Raw genomic sequence first — 19,942 nt, forward strand, 5'->3', positions numbered from 1 at the left:
ACATGGTCAGGATTAGGTACTGAGTGATCTATTAAAAAAAAGAAAAAAAAAAGTTTTTTTTGTTGGATCTGACTGGTACGCTTTCAGTTCCATCCCATTCAGTGGAGTTGAGCTGCAATACCTTAAACAACCCATGTTTTTATAATCCTGGACAACCCTGGTAACCACAGCTTGTGGTTTAGTTTCCTACATTTACAGGATGTGTATTTAGGTCTGGAGCTCATCTACATAAAGGTCATGAAACCTCATGCCTCAGCGTCTTTTAGTCATGATGGATATCATGTAATGTTGTGCTACTTATGAATAGGATAATACAAATCTCCAAAAGGGGTGTAAACGTGTACTTTCACTGGACACCAATGTAAATATACACTTTAGAAGTCTCAATCATTTTATTAATAGACAAATTCTATGACCAGGTATCTGCACAAAATGTATCAATGAACCATAGTGAAGCCACTGCCCCACTAATACAGGGGTGCGACCAGAAGCCGGTACTAAAGCGTTATCCTATCAGACAATGATGTTACCACACTATATACATGTTATTTCTCTGTAAAGTCACAGAGATGTTGAGTCCGTTTAATTAGAAGTAATATGCTGTGTGGGTGACCCAGTTAGACGACTGATCCTTGGTGCGTTTGGCAGAGCTGTGAGAGGTAAAGATGGATTTGTATGCCTCAGATTTGTTATTTGTGCTGGGGAACTGCCTCTTAGCGGCAGATGATGATGAGACGACCGTCTCTGATGAGTTGGGTTCTGCTGGAAGAAGAAGCAAAGCAATTGAAAGAAAGTCACCGTAAAGAACCCTCTATAGATAATCATAAGAATACATTACTTTCTGTATTATACTCCAGAGCTGTACTCACTATTCTGCAGGTGAGGTCACTGTGTACATACATTACATTACATTACTTATCCTGTACTGATCCTGAGTTATATCCTGTATTATACTCCAGAGCTGTACTCACCATTCTGCTGGTGGAGTCACTGTGTACTTACATTACATTACTTATCCTGTACTGATCCTGAGTTATATCCTGTATTATATCACAGAGCTGTACTCACCCTTCTGCTGGTGGAGTCACTGTGTACTTACATTACATTACTTATCCTGTACTGATCCTGAGTTATATCCTGTATTATACCCCAGAGCTGTACTCACTATTCTGCTGGTGAGGTCACTGTGTACATACATTACATTACTGATCCTGTACTGATCCTGAGTTATATCCTGTATGATACTCCAGAGCTGTACTCACTATTCTGCTGGTGGAGTCACTGTGTACTTACATTACATTACTTATCCTGTACTGATCCCGAGTTATATCCTGTATTATATCACAGAGCTGTACTCACCATTCTGCTGGTGAGGTCACTGTGTACATACATTACATTACTTATCCTGTACTGATCCTGAGTTATATCTTGTATTATACTGCAGCGCTTAACTCACTATTCAGCTGGTTGTTAGACATCCTAACATAATATGGGGCAGTAAGTTTTTTCTACAACAGATGACTGTACCGTGTCTGATGTAAAGAGACATTTTTATAATGCAAACTGTTGACGGACACTAGAGACTCTGAAAAAACAGGGAACACAAAGATTTCAGCTCTGTAGGACACAATTTGCTAAATCATGTTATAATTAATCAGCAGAACTGTTTTGCACCACACTTCAAATTGTATCTATGTATATGCTAACCTACTTTAATCCACTACCATTAGTTGCTGGGTAACAAAATATTCTGGATTATCAATCTTTGATAATTCCATCTTATTCTCAGACCTACCAGTGGATGTGGTGCTGGAGACAAAGTTGATTTTTTCCCTTGAAATGGTTTTGCTTCCATTTGTGATTCCAGATGGCCCTGCAGCTTCTGTGGGGACAAAAAGAAGAAAATACTTAACATGTTAACCCTTGAAGTGCTGCACCCAGGATTTACAGTGATCTTAGGTAGCATAAACCCTGGACCACAAGAAAGGAAGCCCAACAGAATTTTTAGGCTCCACATCCATGCTGTCTTACCTTCCTCTGTATGATTGTTTGCGGTGACTATCTCAGCTGGTTTTGTCTTCTTGGATTTCTAGAAGCAAAGAGGATTCCAGCATTAAAATAGATAACAGAACAACCACCATCAAGCTTAGGCGCTGTAAAATGTACAATTGTGTAATTTTCTTGCTGTCAGTGAGTGGGAACATATTTTGTTAACATTTCCACCCTGCCCTAGATATGCTTCACTGGCTGCAGGTCCTAACAATGTTTCAGAGCAGATAACAGCCTGTGTAAGGACTTATCCACACAGAAATGCCACATTGTAAACTCCGATGCTAGCAGAATTCTGGCGGCGAAAATACAGCACTGTGGACGGGTCCTAAGTTTTCTGCTGCCACAGTTATTGGTCCACAAAGGACAGTCTATGCTGGGACATGATAGGTATTTAGCTTCTGTGAAGGTTTACACTTACTGACAGCAAGCAGACATCTTGAAATAAGTGTAGAATTAAAACCAGTCAGAAGCTTAGATTAGAAAGCTGCTGAAGTTTGGTGACTTCTGCCCAGTGACCACCTGGCATCGTACCTTCTCCAACTTGGCTTTCAATCTTCTTTCATCCATCTTCTTCCTCAGTTCCTCTACTTCATTTTTGTCTCCATTCAAAAGAATTATGTCGTCTTCATTAAAATTCTTTCCGCACTAAAAAGGTAAAATAAACAGAAGGTTATTCAGATAGGTTGTGGACTTGAGATTGTGGGCAGGAGGTCATGAATGTGGACTGGAGAATATGTGCGGAGATATATAGGGAGATCATTGAATAGATGTATGGAGGGGACAGGTTATGTACTGGATAATATGTGAGGGGATATATAGGGAGATCAGGGTAGAGATGTATGGAGGGGACAGGTTGTGTACTGGATAATATGTGAGTAGATATATAGGGAGATCAGGGTAGAGATGTATGGAGAGGACAGGTTATGTACTGGATAATATGTGAGGAGATATATAGGGAGATCAGGGTAGAGATGTATGGAGGGGACAGGTTGTGTACTGGATAATATGTGAGGGGATATATAGGGAGATCAGGGTAGAGATATATGGAGGGGACAGGTTGTGTACTGGAGAATATGTGAGGGGATATATAGGGAGATCAGGGTAGAGATGTATGGAGGGGACAGGTTGTGTACTGGAGAATATGTGAGGAGATATATAGGGAGATCAGGGTAGAGATGTATGGAGGGGACAGGTTGTGTACTGGAGAATATGTGAGGGGATATATAGGGAGATCAGGGTAGAGATGTATGGAGGGGACAGGTTGTGTACTGGATAATATGTGAGGGGATATATAGGGAGATCAGGGTAGAGATATATGGAGGGGACAGGTTGTGTACTGGAGAATATGTGAGGGGATATATAGGGAGATCAGGGTAGAGATGTATGGAGGGGACAGGTTGTGTACTGGAGAATATGTGAGGAGATATATAGGGAGATCAGGGTAGAGATGTATGGAGGGGACAGGTTGTGTACTGGAGAATATGTGAGGGGATATATATAGGGAGATCAGGGTAGAGATGTATGGAGAGGACAGGTTGTGTACTGGAGAATATGTGAGGAGATATATAGGGAGATCAGGGTAGAGATGTATGGAGGGGACAGGTTGTGTACTGGATAATATGTGAGGAGATATATAGGGAGATCAGGGTAGAGATGTATGGAGAGGACAGGTTGTGTACTGGATAATATATGAGGGGATATATAGGGAGATCAGGGTAGAGATGTATGGAGGGGACAGGTTGTGTACTGGATAATATGTGAAGGGATATATAGGGAGATCAGGGTAGAGATGTATGGAGAGGACAGGTTGTGTACTGGAGAATATGTGAGGGGATATATAGGGAGATCAGGGTAGAGATGTATGGAGAGGACAGGTTGTGTACTGGATAATATGTGAGGGGATATATAGGGAGATCAGGGTAGAGATTAGGGATCGACCGATATCGTTTTTTTAGGGCCGATACCGATAATCGGTGGAGGTTAGGGCCGATAGCTTATACAGATATTCCGGTATAAGTTATCGGCTATTTAACCCCCTGCGACACCGCAGCAGATCATTGATTTAAAGCGGGCGCTTTAAATCAATGATCTGCAGTGGCTTTTGCGGGGGCCATAGACCGCCGCCGCCACCCGCTTCTCTCCCCCTACCTGTGAGGGTGGTCCGGGCCATCCATCCATCGTTCATGTAGTGTCCGGGGGCGTTCCGGGTGGAGGGTGGTCCGGTCCGGGCTGTCCTTCTCCGGCGGGCCTCTTCTCCACTCCGGGCAGGCTCCGGCCTAGTACGCTGCATAGACGTCGCTGCATAGTGACGCCCGTGCGCAGCGACGCACCTGACGTCACAGCGTAGCGGCGTCTATGCAGCGTACTAGGCCAGAGCCTGCCCAGAGTGGAGAAGCGGCCCGCCGGAGAAGAAGGACAGCCCGGACCACCCTCCACCCGGAACGCCCCCGGACACTACATGAAGGAAGGATGGCCTGGACCACCCCCATTACGGGTAAGTTTAATTTTTTTTATTGACTCGGAGGGTGGGGGAGGGGCCCGACCGGTATAGCGGTATGGGAAAAAATCCATACCGGTATACCGCCTAGCATCACGGTGGGGGGTGCGACGCGGTGTGGTGGGTCGGGGGTGCGGTGCGGCGGGTCGAGGGGGTGGCGGTCGCGGTGCGGTGGGGGCGGTGCGGGGCATTATCGGCTTATCGGCAAGATAATTGCCGATACCTATAATGCCCAAAATCGTGATTATCGGCCGATAATATCAGCCATACCGATAATCGGTCGATCCCTAGTAGAGATGTATGGAGAGGACAGGTTGTGTACTGGATAATATATGAGGGGATATATAGGGAGATCAGGGTAGAGATGTATGGAGGGGACAGGTTGTGTACTCGAGAATATGTGAGGAGATATATAGGGAGATCAGGGTAGAGATGTATGGAGAGGACAGGTTGTGTACTCGAGAATATGTGAGGGGATATATAGGGAGATCAGGATAGAGATGTATGGAGAGGACAGGTTGTGTACTGGATAATATGTGAGGGGATATATAGGGAGATCAGGATAGAGATGTATGGAGGGGACAGGTTGTGTACTGGATAATATGTGAGGAGATATATAGGGAGATCAGGGTAGAGATGTATGGAGAGGACAGGTTGTGTACTGGATAATATGTGAGGGGATATATAGGGAGATCAGGGTAGAGATGTATGGAGGGGACAGGTTGTGTACTGGAGAATATGTGAGGGGATATATAGGGAGATCAGGGTAGAGATGTATGGAGGGGACAGGTTGTGTACTGGAGAATATGTGAGGGGATATATAGGGAGATCAGGGTAGAGATGTATGGAGGGGACAGGTTGTGTTCTGGATAATATGTGAGGGGATATATAGGGGGATCAGGGTAGAGATGTATGGAGGGGACAGGTTGTGTACTGGAGAATATGTGAGGGGATATATAGGGGGATCAGGGTAGAGATGTATGGAGAGGACAGGTTGTGTACTGGATAATATGTGAGGAGATATATAGGGAGATCATTGAATAGATGTATGGAGGGGACAGGTTATGTACTGGATAATATGTGAGGGGATATATAGGGAGATTAGGGTAGAGATGTATGGAGAGGACAGGTTGTGTACTGGAGAATATGTGAGGTGATATATAGGGAGATAAGGATAGAGATGTATGGAGAGGACAGGTTGTGTACTGGAGAATATGTGAGGGGATATATAGGGAGATTAGGGTAGAGATGTATGGAGAGGACAGGTTGTGTACTGGAGAATATGTGAGGGGATATATAGGGAGATCAGGGTAGAGATGTATGGAGAGGACAGGTTGTGTACTGGAGAGGACAGGTTGTGTACTGGAGAATATGTGAGGGGATATATAGGGAGATCAGGATAGAGATGTATGGAGAGGACAGGTTGTGTACTGGAGAATATGTGAGGTGATATATAGGGAGATCAGGATAGAGATGTATGGAGGGGACAGGTTGTGTACTGGAGAATATGTGAGGAGATATATAGGGGGATCAGGGTAGAGATGTATGGAGAGGACAGGTTGTGTACTGGATAATATATGAGGGGATATATAGGGAGATCAGGGTAGAGATGTATGGAGAGGACAGGTTGTGTACTGGAGAATATGTGAGGGGATATATAGGGAGATCAGGGTAGAGATGTATGGAGAGGACAGGTTGTGTACTGGAGAATATGTGAGGGGATATATAGGGAGATCAGGGTAGAGATGTATGGAGAGGACAGGTTATGTACTGGAGAATATGTGAGGGGATATATAGGGGGATCAGGGTAGAGATGTATGGAGAGGACAGGTTGTGTACTGGATAATATATGAGGGGATATATAGGGAGATCAGGGTAGAGATGTATGGAGGGGGCAGGTTGTGTACTGGATTATATGTGAGGGGATATATAGGGAGATCAGGGTAGAGATGTATGGAGGGGACAGGTTGTGTATTGGAGAATATGTGAGGGGATATATAGGGGGATCAGGGTAGAGATGTATGGAGGGGACAGGTTGTGTACTGGAGAATATGTGAGGGGATATATAGGGAGATCAGGGTAGAGATGTATGGAGGGGGCAGGTTGTGTATTGGAGAATATGTGAGGGGATATATAGGGGGATCAGGGTAGAGATGTATGGAGAGGACAGGTTGTGTACTGGATAATATGTGATGGGATATATAGGGAGATCAGGGTAGAGATGTATGGAGGGGACAGGTTGTGTACTGGATAATATGTGAGGAGATATATAGGGAGATCATTGAATAGATGTATGGAGGGGACAGGTTATGTACTGGATAATATGTGAGGGGATATATAGGGAGATTAGGGTAGAGATGTATGGAGAGGACAGGTTGTGTACTGGAGAATATGTGAGGGGATATATAGGGAGATCAGGGTAGAGATGTATGGAGAGGACAGGTTGTGTACTGAATATATGAGGGGATATATAGGGAGATCAGGGTAGAGATGTATGGAGGGGACACGTTGTGTACTGGAGAATATGTGAGGGGATATATAGGGAGATCAGGGTAGAGATGTATGGAGAGGACAGGTTGTGTACTGAATATATGAGGGGATATATAGGGAGATCAGGGTAGAGATGTATGGAGGGGACACGTTGTGTACTGGAGAATATGTGAGGGGATATATAGGGAGATCAGGGTAGAGATGTATAGAGGGGAGATCAGGTGTGTTGAGGGGACAGGTTGTATACTAGTTTTCCGCACCTACATTGCACCAGACTCATGCAGACATAGTTACATTGGTGACGCTTGACAGTTTTGCATAAGTGAAATATTCTGTATGCAAACCCTTTCCTTTTGCAACCAAAGAGCAGATGCAGTTGAGGTGCTGAGGATGAGGTCGACAGAGAACAAACCCAAGAGACACCAACAGGGTAAGACAACAAAAGAAAATCACTGCTGTCTATTCACATGTGCTAATTCTAAGGGACCACCCCACCCAAATATGTCCCATTTATTCTATTCTGGGCTACCTATCCCTCCTATGTAGGTAACAATTGATAAGGTCAGCCTTAAGGTAAACCAAAAAGGTTTGTCCAGACCCTGAATACTACAGAAATGGATTAAGCAGTTCCATACTTATAGTGCTGCTGAAAAGTAGTTAATCTTCACTGTAATACTAGCATTGTGCTCCTGAATCAGGTAGTCCAGGATGAATATATATAAGGAAGTGATACAGGTAAAAACAAGGATGTTACTAATGTTATACACAGATCGATATCCAGGATATTGTTTATTAGGTGTAAATGTTCCTTCATGTGAAGAGGAGAGCAGAGTGAAATTAACTCCTGCAGGGAAAAAGCATATCCAGCACTAAAATAATTAAAAAATCCAATTTTATTGATCACTCCATGTTAAAATATGTCCGGTGGACATACATGAAACAAGCAGCTAGTGCTTTTTCCCTGTTGTAGTTACTTCCACTTGGATCTCATCTTGGTATTTATCCGCACAGTGGTCTCTATCCAGTGCACCTGGAACTGAAGAATCTGTGCAACAGAGACTGTGAGCTGAATATATTCCATATACTTTTGTGCCTTAATGTGAAGTGACTTGTATAGAACAATCACAGGAAAGACTGATTGTAGGGTGAGGAGGCTGCAGGACATAGAGTGCTCACGTTTTTTGTTACCGCTAATGAAACCCAAAAGGACGCCCCAGAGTGGTCCCCGGGGACCCCCAGAAGCAGTCAGATAGGAAACCTCGCATGGAAACGCAGTTTCTGCTGCTAATACCTGACACAGCAACAAGAGCCACAGAAGAGATGTCAGTGGCACAAGAGCTTCTGGTCAGGGGAAAAGAAATCTGTGCAGGTAAGTCATAAGGCCAATGTCCAGTCATTACATTATTGGAAGTGACTGATATAAAGTACATGGAGTAATATCAGCTGTATATGTATGCTAATGATGTACATTACAGAGTTATTTCATCAGCTATACATTTATGTATTACTGATAACTACAGGGAGTAATGTCATGTATATGTACTACTGATAACTACAGGGAGTAATGTCATGTATATGTATGTACTACTGATAACTACAGGGAGTAATGTCATGTATATGTATGTACTACTGATAACTACAGGGAGTAATGTCATGTATATGTACTACTGATAACTACAGGGAGTAATGTCATGTATATGTATGTACTACTGACAACTACAGGCAGTAATGTCATGTATATGTATGTACTACTGATAACTACAGGGAGTAATGTCATGTATATGTATGTACTACTGATAACTACAGGGAGTAATGTCATGTATATGTATGTACTACTGACAACTACAGGGAGTAATGTCATGTATATGTATGTACTACTGACAACTACAGGGAGTAATGTCATGTATATGTATGTACTACTGATAACTACAGGGAGTAATGTCATGTATATACTACTGATAACTACAGGGAGTAATGTCATGTATATGTATGTATTACTGATAACTACAGGGAGTAATGTCATGTATATACTACTGATAACTACAGGGAGTAATGTCATGTATATGTATGTACTACTGATAACTACAGGGAGTAATGTCATGTATATGTATGTACTACTGATAACTACAGGGAGTAATGTCATGTATATACTACTGATAACTACAGGGAGTAATGTAATGTATATGTATGTATTACTGATAACTACAGGGAGTAATGTCATGTATATGTATGTACTACTGATAACTACAGGGAGTAATGTCATGTATAAGTATGTACTACTGATAACTACAGGGAGTAATGTCATGTATATGTACTACTGATAACTACAGGGAGTAATGTAATGTATATGTATGTATTACTGATAACTACAGGGAGTAATGTCATGTATATGTATGTACTACTGATAACTACAGGGAGTAATGTCATGTATATGTATGTACTACTGATAACTACAGGGAGTAATGTCATGTATATGTACTACTGATAACTACAGGGAGTAATGTCATGTATATGTATGTACTACTGATAACTACAGGGAGTAATGTCATGTATATACTACTGATAACTACAGGGAGTAATGTAATGTATATGTATGTACTACTGATAACTACAGGGAGTAATGTCATGTATATGTATGTACTACTGATATCTACAGGGAGTAATGTCATGTATATGTATGTACTACTGATAACTACAGGGAGTAATGTCATGTATATGTATGTACTACTGATAACTACAGGGAGTAATGTCATGTATATGTATGTACTACTGACAACTACAGGCAGTAATGTCATGTATATGTATGTACTACTGATAACTACAGGGAGTAATGTCATGTATATGTATGTACTACTGATAACTACAGGGAGTAATGTCATGTATATGTATGTACTACTGACAACTACAGGGAGTAATGTCATGTATATGTATGTACTACTGACAACTACAGGGAGTAATGTCATGTATATGTATGTACTACTGATAACTACAGGGAGTAATGTCATGTATATACTACTGATAACTACAGGGAGTAATGTCATGTATATGTATGTATTACTGATAACTACAGGGAGTAATGTCATGTATATACTACTGATAACTACAGGGAGTAATGTCATGTATATGTATGTACTACTGATAACTACAGGGAGTAATGTCATGTATATGTATGTACTACTGATAACTACAGGGAGTAATGTCATGTATATACTACTGATAACTACAGGGAGTAATGTAATGTATATGTATGTATTACTGATAACTACAGGGAGTAATGTCATGTATATGTATGTACTACTGATAACTACAGGGAGTAATGTCATGTATAAGTATGTACTACTGATAACTACAGGGAGTAATGTCATGTATATACTACTGATAACTACAGGGAGTAATGTCATGTATATGTATGTACTACTGATAACTACAGGGAGTAATGTCATGTATATGTATGTACTACTGATAACTACAGGGAGTAATGTCATGTATATACTACTGATAACTACAGGGAGTAATGTAATGTATATGTATGTATTACTGATAACTACAGGGAGTAATGTCATGTATATGTATGTACTACTGATAACTACAGGGAGTAATGTCATGTATATACTACTGATAACTACAGGGAGTAATGTAATGTATATGTATGTACTACTGATAACTACAGGGAGTAATGTCATGTATATGTATGTACTACTGATATCTACAGGGAGTAATGTCATGTATATGTATGTACTACTGATAACTACAGGGAGTAATGTCATGTATATGTATGTACTACTGATAACTACAGGGAGTAATGTCATGTATAAGTATGTACTACTGATAACTACAGGGAGTAATGTCATGTATATACTACTGATAACTACAGGGAGTAATGTAATGTATATGTATGTACTACTGATAACTACAGGGAGTAATGTCATGTATATGCATGTATTACTGATAACTACAGGGAGTAATGTCACCTGCTGTATATGTATGTATTATTGATAACTACAGGGCGTAATGTCACCTGCTGTATATGTATGTATTACTGATAACTAAAAAGGGAGTAGTGTCACCTGCTGTATATGTATTAATGATAACTACCAGGGAGTAATGTCACCTGCTCTATATGTATGGGCAGGTTACTGATATTAACTACAGGGAGTAATGTCACCTGCTGTATATGTATGTATTACTGATAACTACAGGCAGTAATGTCACCTGCTGTATATGTATGGGCAGGTTACTGATATTAACTACAGGCAGTCGTAACATATGCTGTTTATGTATGGACATGTCATTTATCTATTTGATAAGAATACATTTACTGGTTAGGGGATAATTAGAGGTAATCATCATATCAATTTACTATGTGTACAGGTCTGCTCAAAAGTTTGCATAACCTGGCAGAAATTATGTAATTTTGGCAATGATTTAGGAAATGTGACTGATCATGCGAAGGAGAAAAAAAAAAAAAAAAAAATAGTGATCATGTGAAGCCATTTGTCAGGCACCAGGGAGCGACGGCAGGTATTTATCCATATATTTTTTTTTTACTGCCAGCATCTGAATGACAATTTTAACATCCTGGAGTACTCCTTTAATAGACACCTATTGCAAAAGCCTGACAGAGGAAAGTGAACCCAGCACTGGAAACCATCCACCTTGTAAGCAACCAACTGGGTTGTCAGTCCATATACACATACAATGTATGAGTACACTGTGTACAATGTATCACATTAGTATTAATTATCAAAAATCTAGGGAATTCCATTTAAAACTATAGACAAAACAATTTAAAGGGGTTGTTTAGTGAAAGGGGATAAGTGTCTGATCACAGTGGGTGAGACCACTGGGACCCCTGCAATCTCCTGAATGGGACCCTTGCTCTATCAAAGTAGTGCGTGCTGCCCCAAAGCCATGTCCCGCCTCACTCAATGATTGGCTGAGCAGGCCGTCACTGCAGTGAAGAGCTTGTCTTGAAATAGAGAGTAGCCAGAGCTACGGGGAGTACATAATGTCCACTGGGGACTGAGGTAGGCGAGTAGATTTTTTTTTAAAAATATTTTTTTCCCCCATGTTTCCCCCAGCAGTATACCACGTATATTGAGTATCCTGATAACCCCATTCATGCAGCTTTACATAGGACTGGGAAAAACCCAATATAGAAGAACATTATTCTGTTTCCAGTGGCCCACATGGAGAACTATAAATGCAGCTTTGCATGAGACTGAAGAGTAAATGCAGCTCTGAATGTTAGTGGAGAGTGAGAATAGTAAATGCAGCTCTGAATGTTAGTGGAGAGTGAGAATAGGGACTGCAGCTCTGGATGTAAGGAATGAGAAATTATATATTATATAAAGTTTTTTTTTATTTGTATTGTATAAAATATATTTATATTTTTGTTTGTTTTTCAAGCAGCATCATAAGGATAAAAACCAAATGATACTGATGACAGTCCAAGGGCAGAGCAGACAATGAGCCTCCTTGGATGCACCAAATCAGGGTTTATATTATGCATCGGCCTCTCCATCATCCTTTTGGCCATCACCAACATTAACCAACTGGATAACTGGTTGACTGTTGAGGAGGAAATCAAGGAATGTGGCTTCTATCCCGGAGAACTGTGCAAAGCGTTATTTGAGGGGAAGCCTGCTGCCCTGGTAGTGGGAAATATATGTCAAGAAGCCCTGCCCCCACCCAGAGAAGAAGGAGCAGTCATCCTGCAATCCAACTGCTCCACCCTGATAACCAACCTGCACTTCATCACAAAGCCAATGTCAATTGAGGAGGTGGACTACCCCTTGGCATACATCGTGACTATCCACAAACAGCTGGACATGTTCATCAAGTTGCTTACTGCTATTTACACCCCACAGAATGTCTATTGCATCCATGTCGACCAAAAGTCTCCCAAGACATACAGTAAGGCAGTGCGGAAGCTCACAAGCTGCTTCGGGAATGTGTTTATAGCATCTCAGCTGGAGACTGTGGTCTACGCAGGGTTTTCAAGGCTAGGCGCAGATATAAACTGCATGCAGGATCTCGTCCACTCTGACATCCCATGGAGACACGTCATCAACTTATGTGGACAAGATTTCCCAATGAAAACCAATAGGGAGATCGTACAATATCTCAAGAGCAAATGGAATGGGAGGAACCTGACGCCAGGTGTAATCCAGCCGCTGCACATGAAATACCGGACACAAGTGACTTATAAGGAGTTTGTCCATATGGGGATGTCCTATGTCTATCCCACCAAAGAGGCAAAGTCTGGCCCCCCGCATAACATCACACTCTACTTTGGGACCGCCTACTATGCCCTGACTAGGGAATTTGTAGAATTTGTGTTGACGGACCAAAGGGCGAAGGATCTTCTGGAGTGGTCAAAGGACACATACAGTCCAGACGAGCACTACTGGGTGACCCTCAACAGGATGAAAGGTAAGCCTTAAATAAAGGGTCTCCATCCACTGCCCAGACCACCAACCCCATTACTGATTTTTTGTTTTGCTTGTTTCTTTCCCCAATATATCAAATAATGAAAAACATCCATTACGAGGGGCTAATTGGTGTCCATGCACCAAACAGATAACACATTTGGCTCTGGACAAAAGGTCTCTAAAGCATGTTAATGGGCTTGTCCAGTGAAAAACAATGTATCCCCTATTCACAGGATAGAGGATAAGTGATCATGGGAGGGCCGACCATTGGGACTCCCTGCGATTTCCAGTACAAGGAACAGACTCTCAGAAAGTGCTGTACTCTGGTATCTTCGGCATTTTCATGGAAATTGATGGAGTGCATGTTGTCCGCAGCACGAGCTCTCTCAGACCCAGGACCCTGTTCTACAGATCGCTGGGGACCCTATGCGATCATACACGTAAACCCTATCCTTTCGATTGTGGATACATTGTTTTTCACCGGACAACCCCCTTAATACTGGTGTAATATAAAGTTCCGCAAACGAAGTGTAAAGCAGTTGCCCGTGGCAACCAGATTACACCTTTCATTATTCAGAGGTCATTTTAGAAACTAAAGCTGGAATCTGGTTGCTATGGGCAACTGTTCAGCGGTTAAAAAAAAAAATCAACCCCTTTGTGTATCAATTTTGTTACTATTTCCATAATTTTGTTTGCTGTCAATGAATGGTAAAAACCTTGTTCTGACGGCTGTAAACTTGTTCTGACCCAATATTTCTCAAAGCTGAGGGGTTGGTACAATTGTATCTAGTCTAGACAACCTTCTGTGAGCTAAGATTGATACATTTACCAATACAGACACATTGTAACAGGTTATCAGAAAAGGACAGATATATGTGTGGTGTCTCGACACCGTATTTCATACTCTGCCTTGGTTATTAGTCCCCAAAGTTTGAGTCGGGGTTCGCTTTCCTCATTTAAAGAGGTTCTCCGGTGCTTAGACATCTTATCCCCTATCCAAAGGATAGGGGATAAGATGCCTGACCACGGGAGTCCCGCCGCTGGGGACCCCCGGGATCTTGCACGTGGCACCCCGTTTGTAATCAGTCCCCGGAGCGTGTTCGCTCCGGGTCGGATTACCGACGACCACAAGGCTGGCAGCGTGTGACGTCATGCCTCCGCCCCTGTGTGACGTCACGCTCCGCCCCTCAATGCAAGCCCCGTAGGCTTGCATTGAGGGGTGGAGTGTGACATCACACGCCGCCGGCCTTGTGGTCGTCGGTAATCAGACCCGAAGCGAACACGCTCCGGGGACTGATTACAAACGGGGTGCCACGTGCAAGATCCCGGGGGTCCCCAGCGCCGGGACTCCCGCGATCAGGCATCTTATCCCCTATCCAAAGATGTCTAAGCACCGGAGAACCCCTTTAACCCCTAGTCAACCCTTAGATAATATTTACAAATATTAATTGACTATCTAAATAAATGTATATGGTATTACTCACTGTTTTAGCGTCGCAGGACCTGCGGGTCATGTGACCGGGTTACAGAACTCTGGTTTTTGCTAAATGACCTTTGGTGGTTTTGGACATGTGATCACCCACAATCCATTGCAACGGTGAGTGACAGCTGATTGGACCAATCCAGAACGGCCAGCCCCTGCCCATATAAGGGAGCTGCGCCATATTGTCGCTCTCTTGGGTTGCTAACTATGGACGAGGTAGGACCTCCGCAGCTTACAAGACAAATTACTAGGCGGCTTAGGCCTGCGCTAGAGACTGATAGTTCTTACAAATCCCCGCTATCTCCGCAAGACCTCTGGACCTAATCTAACCCCTAAATCCAGCGGATCTATGCAAATACAATCCTCAAAATCTAAAAGGGAACTTTCGGGTCCGAAGCATCTGTCAATCACTGCTGTGCTGTTTGTAAAGACTCTGTTATCTGGACTGTTACCGTTACTGCATATACAGAAAATCTTCAGTAAAGATTTCTGCAAGTTTTAATTTCAGCACTGCTGTGGATAATCTATTTATTCTACACTCACCTTTAGCTCTTGGGAAGGGTGGCGATAGGCCCAGCATCAATACAGAGTTTTAACCCTCACCCTGGCGTCACGAGTGACAAGGGTTAACAGCGCACTTTATCATATAGTGCCGCAACACCCCTACTGCCCTACAACCCCAGGCAATCACATATGTACTGCTGATATAATTTAAAAAGTACCCTACATGTCATATCACAGAAACAAAAGATAGTATTCATATATGTTTCTCACTAGGTAGATTCTTTACATGTCTTTTGTATGGGTCTAGCTTTTGCATATGGCTCACAAATCCCTCTGTTCAGCTGATCACTCATTCTGACATCCACTGCTCAGAAAGGGGTGTGTCTGAAGCAAGTACTAAGCTTGCCCTCACTCACCATGCATTGATTTCCTTCCTGAGTCTGCTGTGCTGGTCTCTTCATCCATGCTGCAGTCTGCCAAGACAGAAGTGAGCACAGAGAAGTGCTAGTCCTGCCCTCACTTACTGGACTTTGTCCATGCCTGTGCTTCAGCTGGGACAAAGATGGTGCTGGAGCCGGAAAGGATTTGCCAAGATGTACAATACATAAAAAGTTCTTGATTTTGACAGTGCCCATTTAAGCATTACTGGCGCAAAAAAAAAAAAAAAAAAATGTCAGCTCTCACCCCTGGGACCTGCTGTGATTGCGAGTTTTTAGCACTGCGTTCCACTTGCCTGATGGCCAGGAGATCCGACCATCTCTTTGCACAGATTTCTATGCAAAAAATGTATGGCTCTCTCGTCTGGCCGGCCAGCTCAATGCTCCCCGCTTCCCGGCTAATAACTCTCAATCTCATCGGGTCTCAGAAGTGAGGCCAGGTGCGATCAACATGTTGGACCCACATGACAAAAGTTGTTTTAAATGACAGTAACACTTTACAGCTCCCTTTACACCATGTTGTAAGTTCCGGTTGCAGTATTCATGTTGAAATCTGCTGGCATTAATCATATCTGTAGACCTCCATTACTCGACAGTGTTCTTTTGACCTTTGCGTGGTTTTTGTTTATTTGTTGTGACGCCATATAAAAAAATTATAATATAAAAAAATAAAAAAAACTGCCTGATTTAATTTTTTTTTTATATATGACATCCGTGAACTGCCCCAATGAATATCTGCTATAAGCACTGTGAAAACAGCCTCCCTCCTGTCTAGACTGGATACGTCAGCTGTGAGAAGTATCATTTAGAGCAGGGGTCTCAAACTGTGGCCCTCCAGATGTTGCAAAACTTCAACTCCCAGCATGCCCGCGAGTTGAAGTTTTGCAACATCTGGAGGGCCACAGTTTGAGACCACTGATTAGAGGCTTGTATTCACAGACAGCAAGCCTATGGAGCTCATATTATGCAATGTGACTGGGACATCCTCTTACTAGCGATTGGAAGGGTTCTGAACACCCTGACCTCGATCAATCAAATACTTTTGGCTTGTCTGAGTATTTTTAACATGACAGTAAGGAAGGGAGGAATTCAAATGCAAAGCTGACATAATAACCAGGATGGTAGATTGCAGCAATGAGCATCCAGTCACTAGTCCTCCATTTAATCTGTGCACTGTATTTTTTTTTATTCAGATGTTCCAGGATCAACACCTGAAGCCGGCTGGGAGGGGAACATCCGAGCTGTCAAATGGAGAGACCAAGAGGGCATCTCACACTCCGGCTGCAGTGGTAACCTCTCCAATCTACCTCTAATAGGCATAAATTGCTACTAACAGGAATACCCAGGGCAGGGCCAGGCTATGTTGGCACGTGCCCGCAACCAAAAGCGCTACTCAAGTCACAAGACTGCTTGTGAGGCTATACCAGTCTTAACCCCTTAAGGACCGGGGTTTTTCAGTTTTTTGCATTTTCGTTTTTTGCTCCTTGCCTTTACAAAAATCATAACTCTTTCAATTTTGCACCTAAAAATCCATATGATTGCTTATTTTTTGCGCCACCAATTCTACTTTGTAATGACGTCAGTCATTTTGGCCAAAAATCTACGGTGAAACGGAAAAAAAATCATTGTGAGACAAAATTGAAAAAAACCCCCGCTGTTTTGTAACTTTTGGGGGCTTCCGTTTCTACGTAGTACATTTTTCGGTAAAAATGACACCTTATCTTTATTCTTTACGTCCATACGATTAAAATGATACCCTACTTATATAGGTTTGATTTTGTCGGACTTCTGGAAAAAATCATAACTACATGCAGGAAAATTAATACGTTTAAAATTGTCATCTTCTGACCCCTATAACTTTTTTATTTTTCCGTGTATGGGGCGGTATGAGGGCTCTTTTTTTGCGCCGTGATCTGAAGTTTTTAACGGTACCATTTTTATTCATTTTTAAATGATATAAAAAGTGACCAAAAATGCACTATTTTGGACTTTGGAATTTTTTTGCATGGAATTTTTTTGCGAGCAGCTTAATTAATCATATATTTTTATAATTCGGACATTTCTGCACGCGGTGATACCATATATGTTTATTTTTATTTACACTGTTTTTTTTTATGGGAAAAGGGGGGTGATTCAAACTTTTAATAGGGGAGGGGTTAAATGATCTTTATTCACTTTTTTTTGCAGTGTTATAGCTCCCATAGGGACCTATAACACTGCACACACTGATCTTTATCATTGATCACTGGTTTCTCATAGGAAACCAGTGATCGATTATTCTGCCGCATGACTGCTCATGCCTGGATCTCAGGCACTGAGCAGTCATTCGGCGATCGGACAGCGAGGAGGCAGGTAGGGGCCCTCCCGCTGTCCTGTAAGCTGTTCGGGATGCCGCGATTTCACCGCGGCTATCCCGAAAAGCCCACTGAGCTAACCGGCATGGTTTCACTTTCGTTTTTAGCCGCGCGGCTCAGCTCTGAGCGCGCGGCTAAAGGGTTAATTGCGCGCGGTGCTGCGCGCTATTAGCGGCGGGTCCCGGCTTCACTATGACGCCGGGCCCGCCGTGATATGATGCGGGGTTATCGTGTAACACCGCGTTATATCACCGGAGCAGGACCAAGGACGTACCTGTAAGTATCTGATCAGTAGGTCAACTGCTTTGATCTCCCTGTGTGAACAGACTTCGCATACTACCCTTCCATTCACTCACTATAGGATTGCTGAAGATGCCTGACCTATCCTGTGAACAGGGGATATGTTGTTGTCTTGGACTTTTAAAAAAAGTCAAATAATTCTACAATGAAAAGGTTGTTTAATATTATGTTAGGGGTTTGTGCTGCCGATTATCACTGTTTGGATATAATTGTAACAAACCCTCAGCTGTCTATTTTTTTCCCCCCCTCCCAGGGCATTATGTGCGGGACATCTGCGTGTACGGCCTCGGAGATTTGCACTGGTTGATAAATTCTCCGCATTTATTTGCAAACAAATTTGACCCAAGACGCTATGGGGTGGTCACCGACTGCCTGGAAAGACATTTCAGACTGAGGGTCCTGAAGGGGGCAGAGGTCCCGGTGGAGCAGAGCTGGTGTTTCCAAGATGAATATTCGATAAAGACATCGCATTGATGGTTAGCGGAGTGCCTCCAGGTGGTCATTTGGTCATATACAAATTTAAGGTACTGCTGCTGTGGTGCAGCCATTTGCATGGGAGACGGTGAAGGACGCCACCTGATAGGACCTGGCTAAGGAAAGATGCTTAGGACAGAAAACTGCCTGAAATAAACCTGGTAAAAATGCAAAGTGTGTCCCAAGCTGCTCAAACTGGACAGTGAAGGGCAGGAGGCTCAAATGACTGCAATGTGCCAGATAACACTGCAATTTAGACTGACAGGAAAATCATGGTACATATGGAAATCTCCATTCAGTTGTGTAACATAAATCCTTATTATTTACATGCGCTGTTTTATTATTTACCTGAATCAAGTGACAACACAATAAAGAGAATCAGAATAAATATGACTATGTACATTGGGTGGTGGGGGTGGATACAGCCCATGTGACAGTAGTCATGTGATATTGTCATGCAGCCTCTTCACAATATACAGTAAAAGCTCTAAAGTATAAGAGAGGATGTAGAGGATCACTACAGGATCAGTAATGTATGTACACAGTGACCCCACCAGCAGAATAGTGAGTGCAGCTCTGGAGTATAATACAGGATATAACTCAGAAGCAGTATGGGATAAGTAATGTATGTACACAGTGACCCCACCAGCAGAATAGTGAGTGCGGCTCTGTAGTATAATACAGGATAAAACTCAGGATCAGAACAGGATAAGTAATGTAATGTATGTACACAGTGACCTCACCAGCAGAATAGTGAGTGCAGCTCTGGAGCATAATACAGTATATAACTCAGAAGCAGTACAGGATAAGTAATGTATGTACACTGACCCCACCAGCAGAATAGTGAATGCAGCTCTGGGGTATAATACGGGATATAACTCAGGATAAGCAAGGTAACATATGTATACAGTGACTCC

At 42.6% G+C, this 19,942-nt stretch overlaps 2 protein-coding genes across 3 annotated transcripts in view; one reads left to right on the top strand and one right to left on the bottom strand.

Annotated features, from left to right (window-relative positions):
* Positions 1-379: 379 nt before the first annotated feature.
* The window catches only part of RTF2 (replication termination factor 2), a 31,506-nt gene continuing 11,943 nt past the window's right edge, over positions 380-19,942 (bottom strand). Inside the window, exons 6-9 of one of the 2 annotated variants that reach the window (XM_056548070.1) lie at positions 2,584-2,697; positions 2,032-2,089; positions 1,796-1,882; positions 380-759 (exon numbers count right to left, since the gene is read on the bottom strand). In XM_056548070.1, the coding sequence (XP_056404045.1) occupies positions 587-759; positions 1,796-1,882; positions 2,032-2,089; positions 2,584-2,697 (432 nt within the window). In that variant the 3' untranslated portion in view covers positions 380-586. Of the gene's footprint in view, positions 763-1,795; positions 1,883-2,031; positions 2,090-2,583; positions 2,698-19,942 lie in introns of both variants that reach the window. The other variant, XM_056548069.1, reaches the window with a different exon arrangement.
* LOC130296491 (beta-1,3-galactosyl-O-glycosyl-glycoprotein beta-1,6-N-acetylglucosaminyltransferase 7-like) lies at positions 12,319-19,642 on the top strand. The gene is made up of 3 exons (XM_056548063.1): positions 12,319-13,474; positions 17,091-17,186; positions 18,805-19,642. The coding sequence occupies exons 1-3, from the start codon at positions 12,508-12,510 to the stop codon at positions 19,023-19,025; spliced, it is 1,284 nt and encodes a 427-aa protein (XP_056404038.1). The 5' UTR covers positions 12,319-12,507; the 3' UTR covers positions 19,026-19,642.

Source organism: Hyla sarda, chromosome 12, assembly GCF_029499605.1.
Source record: "Hyla sarda isolate aHylSar1 chromosome 12, aHylSar1.hap1, whole genome shotgun sequence".
Taxonomy (NCBI): domain Eukaryota; kingdom Metazoa; phylum Chordata; class Amphibia; order Anura; family Hylidae; genus Hyla; species Hyla sarda.